Source organism: Vanessa atalanta, chromosome 1 (assembly GCF_905147765.1).
Source record: "Vanessa atalanta chromosome 1, ilVanAtal1.2, whole genome shotgun sequence".
NCBI lineage: Eukaryota > Metazoa > Arthropoda > Insecta > Lepidoptera > Nymphalidae > Vanessa > Vanessa atalanta.
The window spans coordinates 707,293-719,365 of NC_061871.1; the positions used below are offsets into that span (position 1 = coordinate 707,293).

Sequence of the window (12,073 nt, forward strand, 5' to 3'; positions counted from 1 at the left end):
ATGTAATGTATATTACACGATATTACACGTAGTGCCGTCGGGGATTAAAGCATAGTTTTTTTGCAGTTGCCAACACGCGACAGAACCTTATGAAGCTAGCCGTGTGCACTCGAAACTGGACTCGCCTAACTGAAAGTTTTCTGCAAAGAGAAAGACTCGGGATATACACATAACATCATCTGCGCCGTACCTATATATATTTATAGTATATTTATTTTCAATTACACGGCTATATATAAAAATATATATATTAAGTATTATAATATATTAAGAGCCGAGATGGCCCAGTGGCTAGAACGCGTGCATCTTAACCGATGATTTCGGGTTCAAACCCAGGCAGGCACCACTGAAATTTCATGTGCCTTATTTGTGTTTATAATTCATCTCGTGCTCGGCGGTGAAGGAAAACATCGTGAGGAAACCTGCATGTGTCTAATTTCATCGAAATTCTGCCACATGTGTATTCCGCCAACCCGCATTGGAGCAGAGTGGTGGAATATGCTCCAAAACCTTCTCCTCAAAGGGAGAGGAGGCCTTTATCCCAGCAGTGGGACATTTACGGGCTGCTAATGCTAATGCTAATATATTAAGTGCCGTATTTGTTTTGATGGGTGATTGAACTAGTGTAACTAACAAGCGACATACCTTACCTCCCAACACTGGTTACGCATTGGCATTAGGAATGGTTAACATTTTTTATCGCTCCAATGTCTGTCAAATGACCAGTTGAACATTTACCATCAGGTGACCCCTTTGACCGTCCAATTATATATTATTATTATAAAAAAGCCCACAGAATGTAATAAGAATATAAGCATATTACTTTTTTAAATTCCTGAAATATCCCAATTGACATTGGGAATTATCGTTACAATTATGAAAAGGTTAAATTATTCAGCGTGTTTCAATTTTTTTTATACTTTATTAAAATTTAAGTTAAGGCCAAAATCGAGTGTTAAGTAAAAGGGGTCATGGTTTATCCACAGCTTTAAAACTTGCACGGTCTGTCAATTGCAATGATCTTTTACGTTCAAATTTTTGGTTGTTTGGACTAAATTTTATATGGAAAAGGATCATTTTAAACCAAATTAATTGTAATTTAAGACCCTCCCTAGATCATTCTTATTTCCATTATTCAAAAAAAAAAAACACAATTTACATTCAAATAACAAAGAATTCAAAGTCTAATCCGTGACCATTCATTCTCGGTCGACCTCATTCTTACTCGGTCTAATCAACGTAGTACCATTAAAACCCCTGAAGAACATGCATACTGTATAGCAATGTGGCCCTTAATGACAAGATAATATGTACGATATTCGTACTGTATAATTAGAATATACCTATAAAATTTGTATAACGTACAAAGTACTAACATGGTAAAAGAGCCCTTATCTGAGAAGCAATAAGAGTGGAATTCAAATAAACATTTTATTATAAATCATAAGTATTATTTGTTACGTTAAAATTTATTTTCGATCGTCCATAATGAACCACAATACACATGGCTTCGTTTACATTCGACATTATTATCATTCACCCCCGTAATTAGTAAATTCCACGATAAGTATGTAAGCGTATTAATAACTGCAATTGAAAATGAAGCGAAATAATAAATATATCCATAAATTAAATATTTTTGCCACGAATTTATCGAATGTGTAATGTTATTGAGTATGAATTATTGTATAAATTTTCATTAAGGTTTTCTATAGAGATATATTAAGATCATCCAAGTTTAGAATATCAAACTGGTTTGAGATTAGAGCAAAATTATTTATTTCCATATTATGTATTTTTTGACTTTGGTACAGTTTTATAAACGATGCATAAAGCAAATGCTGTAGCAAAGTCTCGGCTTCCTTAGATTCAGATTCGCAAGAAGGCTTTGAACGTTATTAGCCCATTAGAGTATAATGGTTAATTATTTCTTAATAAATGTCTCCCTTTAGTTTTTATATGATCTTTTTATGTTAAATATTGCTTTTCTGGATATAATGAGCCCTTTAGATTAGATAAATTTTACATTTACATCGTAGTATATATTTTTGGTACCAAGTTGTCGAATCTTGAACCAACTGAAGTTGATTTACAAAGGAGTCGGCTTCGTACACAATTTTCGGAAAAAAAATATATCTTCTAAGTACTAAGCCTTAATATGAAGAAACAGGTAATTACAGAAAATACAATCTAGTCGTAAAAATATAAAATGTTTTGCATGAAACAAAAATAAAATCTGAATCACACTAACGTTTTGTTCATTAATTTTTTATAGGCTCTCGATAATTTAAATAAGTTCGTTCCCTGCGTAGGGATAGGTAGGTATTACACACTTTCACCTTCACTGATTCCGCCGACGGAAACAAGAACCCCGGCTAGTAAAGTCAACGGACGCAACGATAAACCAAGTGCTAATAGCAGAAGCCCCGACTTGCTATGTCCTGACTCGAGGTACTAGAAGTTGAGAAACAAATTTCAAATTTGGTGATCGCTCCTTGCGCAATAACCCTGTAAAGTTTAGAAGTAACACAATAATTACAGCTGTCATTTAAACGGTCGACTAATTTAACCGATTTTGGTTAGCATCATACATTAAGCCGTTTCTAGTTAGCGGCAAAAATAAGTGAATAGATCAGCAAGTAATATCCCAACCTAACAAACTTAAAGCTAATTATTTTTATGCCAACCCATTGTATAATTTTTCGGCCCAGATAATAGTTACGTATTATTCTACATATAACATATTTATATAATATAATTATCAAGCTGTCCAAATATTTACTTATTTTCTAAGAATCCTTGATTTAGTTCCTGACCAGGAATATCTGGTTAAACTTTTAAACGGCCCACAAAAACATATTATGCTGTAAATATAATTTTGAGCAGATTTTTTTACCTAATTTAGAAAGAATACAGTTTAATTACTTGCCAATAAATATTTAAATAGGAAAAATAAATTATAAGAAAAATGTATTTCAGTAGAGGTAACAAGTGTGAACCAGAAGCAGTGTAATCTAGTTCTCGTTGCATACATTTTCAGCCATTAGGCGTAATATGTCCAATACCAAACATTAATCACACATAAATAAAAACTAAATAATGGATTCAAATGTTTAGTTGAAGTCGGAGCATAAAGTCGAAACTAATGGATAGCCATTAATAAGGAAAATGGGGAAAATCTAATTCCAAGATCAATCGATGACGATAACAAAAACGACCGAGCCTTATATAGTCGCATATACAACAAATGTTTCATATATATTTATATACGATAATGTTAAGCATTGAACATTTTTGGAGAAATTGTGACGTACACACTGTTAACATTAGGAACAAGCACGACTACTATCCATCGTTAAGGAACGCTCGTATGCGAAAATATATTAAAACCTAATGAATTTGATTTGATGGCCCAGTGGTTAGAACGCGTGCATCTTAACCGATGATTTCGGATTCAAACCCAGGCAGGCACCACTGAAATTTCATGTGCTTAATTTGTGTTTATAATTCATCTCGTGCTCGGCGGTGAAGGAAAACATCGTGAGGAAACCTGCATGTGCCTAATTTCAACGAAATTCTGCCACATGTGTATTCCGCCAACCCGCATTGGAGCAGTGTGGTGGAATATGCTCCAAACCTTCTCCTCAAAGGGAGAGGAGACCTTTATCCCAGCAGTGGGACATTTACGGGCTGCTAATGCTAAATTAATTTTTAGACGATTGAGACCTAGAGAATAAAATGAAAGAATCCGAACAAATTTAAGTATAATTAATTTTGTTATTCTAATTCAAAAGTGTTAAAATTAATTTAAAATTTACGCCGCTTGTCTTTTCAGATACGAGGTGTTTATTTCCGAACCGGATTTTTTTTGACAATCAATATACAAGTGTAACGCTTCTTTATTTAATTAACTTTATTAAACTTATTTTTGACTTTGAATATAATCGTTATATCAGAGCCAAAATCTTTATTCTATAGGGTTCCATTTGACAACCAACTCTAGCACTGAGCGCGTACATAGATCAAATCCAAAGCTTTCCCGATTTCGAGGCTTTTACACACTTCTGTCCCTTTAAAAGAAATCTCACAGATTGCAGGAAAGTGAAAGAAAAGATATTGCATGTCAATAAGAAAAAAAAACCACAGTAGTACACAGGACAAAACAGAATATATAAAAAATAAAGTCAATGAAAACAACTCACAAGTTCCGAACGAAATAAAACTCATTCAGTTTCATTCTGGTCATTCCAATCGTTTAATCTTTCATTCTTTACATATTCATGAAAGAATGACAATTTTAATAATAAAGTTGAATGCGAATGAAATGTATAAAAACAACCGATAAATCCACAATTCAATTTGGTGCTGGTTGAAATCGCGGCTCGTGATCAAATTAAGTGCAATTCACAGGAAACGCTTTCCGTGTGAAATAAAATGTTTTGCGCGGCGCGAGTGACGAGCAACGGCGTTTATTTAGCATATCCAAAGTGAGAGGACAAACATTAACGCCATTTTAGTTCGTGTATACATCTTAAAAATAATTAATTACCTGTCTTACAATTTTCGGCATTAATTCAAAGCTGACAATAGTTCACTCCGCAGTGTGCAACAACTACCATAGAGTTATAGTATTTTTATTTACGTCCCACAGTTGAGTAATGCCAGTGTTCCGCAGGTTCATTTTCATCAGAAAACTATGAGCTTATTCAGAAGCAAGATTGGCTAAGACGAATTTCCGGTTTGTTCATTTAAAAATGTAGAATTGATGCTTCTTGAAATAATTAAGAATTGAAGAAAAAGTAAAAATAAATGTGGAGTAAAATTAAAAAAAATATAGAGTTATACTAATAAAATAAATATATTTTTGCTGCGTGTGCAGTAAACAAACTCAAACTGAGATACAACGAAAAACACAGTATATAACTTGAAATTGGATTAATAAAAATGCAACAAAATATATTAGATAAAATAATGTTTTAAAAAACAAACGAAAGTATAACATTTACCGACACACGGAGGACGGTACGTATGCAACTTGTAAACCAGGATTTCTTATTGTATCCTGGTAATCATGGCCAGTATACTAGGACGATGAAATTCAGGAAAGTGAAAATCACTTTGAAATATTCCATTACATTCATACGTCCCGGTTAAGCTAATAAAAGCGTGTTAAGAAGTCCTACGAAGTTCCACCATTACTGTAAAGAAGCTTTTTTTTTTAAATTTTAACTGCTTGCTTTAACTGCTGCTTGGTTTCGTGGATAGACAATAAGACTGTTGATCTGGAAGTCCTAAGTTCAAATAGTGTAACAATTGTTACAGTGTTGCTCTCGCATTCATGGTAAGAAAATAAAACCGTGTATCCAACTGTATGTGTATCTACTACTATACAATAGTACCTTCTGCACTAAAAATGTATGAAAATAACACCATTATAATGTTATTCCTTTCTTCGAAATTCGAACGTTAGCCTTCGAGTTTGTAAATCTCGTTTCTTTAGTCAAACGTACCACGATTTAGCCTCGTGCCGCTAAATATCCTACTACGAGTATATTTTAATTGCAGGCACTACACTGCGTGTGACAGCAGAATGTACGCTGGCGAGCACTTAGCTCTATGAAAATACTTTCCGGCGATGTTTCTAATCAAAATCAAATAATCCTTTTTTAAGTAGGGTCTTTCAAGAACTTATCAAACGTCATAATACAGTACCTAATTAAATATATTTGGTGTTTTGATAAAACTAGTAATACGTTATTGACGTGTTGAATAATTTGACCGAAAGTTACCTAAATCCTTTTAAACGTAATAATGTTCCGAGTTAGCCCTGTAGTTAACACACGTGAATTTCAACAGAAGATTGTGCGTTCAATTTCAGGCTTGTGTTCTTGTATATTCTTATGTTTTATATGTGTTTATAATACATGGCGTGCTCGATAGTGAAGAAAAATGTCGTGAAGAATGCCATATGTATTTTCTACCAATCAAGAAATTTCTTACCAATTCAAGAGAGTAATAAGCTCCAAAAACCTAGTATTTAAAACGAGAGGAGGCCTAAGCCCAGCAGTGAAATATAAACAGACTGCTACTTCTCTCGTAACTGATTTATAAACATGTTTATTTCCGTTTTCCGACTAACTAAACTGATTTACTTTAATGGAAGAATATTAAAAGCATCCAAATCGTTGTAGCTAACACCTTTCTATGAAGTCGTTTAGAAATAGTAATTGTTATAATAACAAAGAGTTTTATCGCTCATTGAAATTTCATATTTATTTTTATAGGATCAGGGTTTATAACAAAAACGCGTATTGTTTTTAAGTCCATTTGCCTGGTCATGTGTGGGTGAGCCTACTATTGTGAAAATAGGTCGGTGATTTGTAAGCGCTATAGAGTGAAATAAATTCAATTCGAAATAACTTTATTGAGTATGATTTTTTAAGCCTTTTTGAATTAAAATTGTTGCTCCATAAAAAATATCCATATAATAAATATGACACAGAACACTGCTTGTACATAATAAATTTAAAAGAATAATCGCCGCGGCCAGTTTTATATAGTCGCAGAACATTAACAGCCGCACTTATAAACGTTGTATTGTGGAGAGTATATAGTTACACACTGATTTTCTCGTCCTATCTTCATCAATATTAAACTGACCTTTGAATAAGAAAAAGCACTATGCAATACTAATTAGTTTAATAACTATTACACAAGGCGAGGTATAAGTTGGTGAGGACAAAGTCGCTTAGAGTGCTAATGTTTTAATAAATGTAACCTGGATACAACGTATTCTTGGTACAAATTTTGAACCATTTGATAAGTGTTCGATAAGATATATGTATCGTGCATCTTTTTAGTATAAAATATATTCTGATTATATATAATACCGACAAAGATAGGCACAAATCTCTACCACGAAGTAATTACTCAGGCTCACTCAGGAAAGAACCCGTTGCATATAAATAACATGAAAGTATTCTTGAATGACGTAAATAAATCAAATCAAATCAATGTTATTCAAGTAAACTTCACAACGAAGCGTTTTTGAATCGTCAATATTAAAATACTACTCCCGTTTCGGTAAGTTATGTATATGTATAAATGATGTCCTAGAGCAAATATTATAAATAGTTTGGATAGCTCTTTTTTTTCTAATAGGAGAATGAAATAAAACTGGTGTAAATCTTTTTGAAATCTCGCTAAAATAACACGCTAATAAAATTAGACTCACCGTCCAAGCTAAGTGTTTAAATTTTCAAAAACGGCTTACATGGTTTTATAAAGATTATCTCAGTTGTACCGAAGTTGTTCATTTTTAATCATGTAATGAGTAAATATAACATTGATTCCAAAGAAAAAGAAAGCCAGAACGAAAATCGAGAATTACTTTTGCCCGCCAATTAACTACCACTGGTATATTACATATTACAATTAAAACAATTAAAACTCCAAACTCGGCTCAGAAGCCGAGGTGCGATCTCACAGGAGACATCCTCAGGACAAACGTCAGTCTAGAGCTCGAAAGGGTTCAATTTCAAGGCTGAGTCTTGCTCTCGCCCTAACGTAAGGTGACGCTTTAAAGGCCAGTAGAGCCAACAGCACTAATTCATTCAGGAAAAAAAAACTACGCCTTATTTATTAATGTTTTTTTTTTATAATAAAAGATTTTTATTTATCAATTAAAAAGATTAAAATAAACACAATTATTTTCTACGTATTTTAAAAAATGCCACTCGAGTATAGAAATTAATTCAACCTATCTTTCTCTATGAGTGTATATAGTGAGTTCTTTCATATCGAGGTGCTAAGGCAGTCATGCGGTGAATAATGTTTTCAGTATTTTATCCGTAAAAGTGAAAAGTACAAATCCATTCGCCGGTTATCCGGCTCCGAGCGCACGTGTATCGTGAACCTAGGAAAGCTGTCGCGAATAAAACTTTCATGAATCGTGCACTGTTTAACTTTTGCCCAACTAATTTCACTGGTTTTAAATAGCTTTATGAAAATAATTTAGTTCCGCCTTTCATATTTAATTTACTTTTAAAAATAACTGCACGTTCCGACTCCGCACGGGTAGAATAAGGGTCAGACGTAAAACGTTTATAATGAAAGATAAACATTCGAAGCGAAAGAGAACCTCGTGACCGCAAAACATACGAATAATTATTATTTAAATAGATTTAAATTTACATTTATAACGCGTCGTAATATGACAGAATAAATTAACTATCGAAGGAATAACATTCGCTTAGCATATTCGTTTTCAATTTTGTTACCAACCGGTCTAAGCAGTCACGATGCACTATTAATTTAAATCAATTCAATTTTGAACATAGTTATCAATTCTTGAAAATTATTATACCTGAAAAAATAAAACTTCATTCTATAGCGATTTCCAGGTAGCACTATAAAATTTTGTTTTATGCAATGTAGTTTCGTTCAAAAAAAATTTTTTTTAATTCTTTAAAATATTTTAACTGGCTGTAGTTGAATTCGGTTTAAATTTTTTTTTTAATTTTTTTTTGTACAGGTCAAACAAACTCGTAGCTCACATACGCGGCTACGAGCTGCTACGAGCCACTACGTGCCGCTACGAGCCGCTCGGTTGCGAGGAAAACTGGCTGACGTTGTTTAGACGAACTAGACAACAACTATGCTTTATGTATCATTCGGTTCAAAAGTCATATATTCCACAAACCATGTTCTTGGATACTTAATGTTATTGTTCTTGGATCGTTAATGTTAATATGGAAAGGAGTTGTATATCTCTAAAATTGTACATACACAACCAGTTATGAATGTTTTTATGCCGCACCTATAACATTTCATTACTTCAATATTTCATATAAACTGGACTAATTTTTAACGTACCCTATAATTGCCTACTCACATAAACGTCTCAGAGATCGTAAATGGCCTGATGTATGTATGCAATATATAATGTATGTATATTATAATATAATATGTGAATGTAATTTTATATTCAACAAATTTTAAAAAGAGAGGATGAAATTAAAATATAATCTAAAAATAAATGTAATATGCTTAAGCCTCTCGGGATCGCAACCCATGATTTTACAATTAAGCCTTTAAATATGTCTGGCAAAATAACCCTAAGAAAATATATTATGATATATATTGTAAGATAATTAATTATAATCAGATTATATTAAGTCACTTACCCTGTGATGTAGGGACATGTTACTCCCATTCTGGAATCTAACTATTGTCTGTAAAGAGGCTGGCGTTGACATGCTCTTCGTTATAGAAGAGTTGCCAGACTCCTTCTCTTGCTGTTCTTTAAGCAGGAGCCCTCTCGCTATCTTTGCATTGAGGCTTTTGTTAACATGCTGGTGGGGAAGCAATGGCGCTTCCATGGTCTTCGTCGTATACGATGGAGAGGACGTCTGACTGAATGAATCAGATGACACATTCGAGTCTTGCCGCACACTTATATTTGATCCAGAACTTGGTGATCGCTTCACGGGATTATTCTGAGGTAAAGTTGCCGGAGGGTACGGAGTATCAGGTATCTTTTGGGGTGGCCGTCTAGGGACGGGTGGTTGAGGATTTCGATTGCAGTCAAGTCTTGATTGAACAGGTATTTGCTGTAGCGGTGCTGGCGGTGGGCGCTTGTTTCCATTGGGATCAGTTACTATAGGAGGTGTTGTTGTTGGTATAGGCCGGGGAGGCGTCGGAGGTGGTACTCGACGTGGAGGCTGTGGCGAAGATCGCCGTGGAGGTGCTGGCGGTGGCACGGGTAAAGGCGCCACTACCGGAGCAGTCCGCTGTGGTACTGGTGGAGGTTGAGGCGGCTGTTGTATTTGTGGGGGCGGCAACTATAACAAACAGAATAGATACATTTTTATTTATTCAACATTCACGTATTCTAACTCCAAAGGGATTTTCGCACCAGTGATCTTCAAAGCAAGGTAAAGTAACTGTTTAAACGCTTAGTAAATTGAATTATTTACGTAATTAGAATACTGTTTCTTAATTCAAAGATAAACATTAATCAACAAAGTAACTAGGGAATTTAATATTGGTCGTATTGATTACCTCTCCGAGAACGAGCACAATAAACATCGTTGTACAAACAATTGGGCTTATTCTTTAGCAATTATGTCGAGAGAAGTACTCATCGATCCATCAAACTTTCACGGCGGCTCAAGTAAACATATTTGATGCGAATAAAGAACTCAAACATAATATAATGTATATGAAATTTAATTACAGTACTTCTTGTCAGTAAAAAAGGGACTTTTCAGTAAGTGGTAGAGTTGAAATAGAAAAATGAAGCCAATGTAGCTTGATCTTTTAAGAACTGGCTGACTGGTATTTAGAGTATTTATGTATACAACTCTATATTCCATTGCCTTATTTATTTGGTGGCAGGGCTTTGTGCACGCCCGTCTGGGTAGGTACCATCCACTTCATCTACCGCCACGCAGCAATACTTATTATTATTGAGTGCCAGTGTAACTACAGGCAAATGGACATAAAATCTTTATTCCCAAAGTTAGTGGCGCATTGACGATGTAAAGAATGGTTTTTCGGGGCTAATACCTAAGAAAAGTGGTGACCACATACCATCAGGTAGTTCATTTATGGTAAAGGCGTTTCTTTCTTATTTCCTTATTTGAGATGATTTTATGTATATTTTTCATAACTATATACAAGAATACTTGTGTATTTTACAAATTCAAATACAATTAACGCATCTAGATAACTTTTTTGTCAGATAATCGATATTGTAGTGATATGTAACCACAGGTACAAGGGATATAACATCTTAGTTTCCAAGGTTTGTGGCGCATAGGTGATGTAAGGAATGGTTAATATTTCTTACAGCGCCTTTGTCTATGGGTGTTGGTGACCACTTACCATCAGGTAGCCCAATACTCGTCCGCCAAATTATGCCATTAAAAAAATATTTAAAAGACTTATTTCTTTCCCAAGGAGTGCTGTCATCTATGAAGTCGGTAATGTTATAATAAAGCACATTCTTTTTATCAGTTTTTTTAAATCTTACAATAGAAAAGTTTCGAACCTCTTGTGGGAACCCCGTTGTAAAAGCGCATTATAAAAATATTAAAGATAATTGCACATGGGACGTACATTAACAGCCTGTAAATTTCCCACTGCTGGGCTAAGGCCTTCTCTCCCTTTGAGGAAAAGGTTTGGAGCATATTCTACCAAGCTGCTCCAATGCGGGTTGGTGGATATACGTGTAGCAGAATTGAAATTGGATACATGCAGATTTCCTCACAATATTTTTCTTCATCGCCGAGCACAAGTTGAATTATAAACACGCACCAATCATCGGCTTCAACCCGCAATCATCGGTTAAGATGCACGCGTTCTAACCACTGGGCCATCTCGGCTGCTTAGTCTCATGAGAATTAATAGTAATTTAATTTCTATGTTCTCCTTTTCTTTCTATGTTCTTTTTAAAAACGGTGATACGATATTTCGACACGTGTACAGTTAAAATTTTATATTCATTACAACAATGTAACTCATCTTTCTAAGAGCGATGCTTCAACGAATGCGTCCGCTTATATTGTAACAGGTCTGATTCAAGCATTATATAAGTGAGTGAGAATAACTGAGCATTAAAGTGAGCAACATGCAATGATATAATTTGTAAGATTATATCTGTAAGAGAGAAGAATCGGACAAATACTACAAATTAAATCTTAGATTGTTACATTACAGGCGAATGCTGCTAGTGAGGAACCGCCTTTATATATCATTGCGTTCTGTAAGTGTGAGTGTTACCGTATACTTCAAATGTAGAAAATAAATACCCACAATATCATAACAAAATAAATAAATGCTAACTCACCTTATTAACTGTTCTGGGCGGAGCGAATCTCGACGGAGGGCAATAAGGAAGCGCGTCAGAAGGGCAGTATACGAAGCCAGAGGGCCTCGGTTGTGCCGGAGCGCAGGCGGCAGTCGAATGGCGACGAGGTGTGCCGACGCTCGGACGAAGTAGTTCCATTAATTTTTCTCCTGGAGTTACGGCTAAACTGCCAGCTCTCCCATAACTGTTGACAAAAAAAAA

General features: G+C 34.6%; 1 protein-coding gene across 1 annotated transcript in view; it reads right to left on the minus strand.

Moving 5' to 3' along the window:
* Positions 1-12,073, minus strand: part of LOC125072341 (atrial natriuretic peptide-converting enzyme) — a 135,079-nt gene that overhangs the window by 58,773 nt on the left and 64,233 nt on the right. The window contains exons 4-5 of the mRNA XM_047682985.1: positions 11,852-12,056; positions 9,186-9,842 (exon numbers count right to left, since the gene is read on the minus strand). Coding sequence (XP_047538941.1) covers positions 9,186-9,842; positions 11,852-12,056 — 862 coding nt within the window. The remainder of the gene's footprint in view (positions 1-9,185; positions 9,843-11,851; positions 12,057-12,073) is intronic.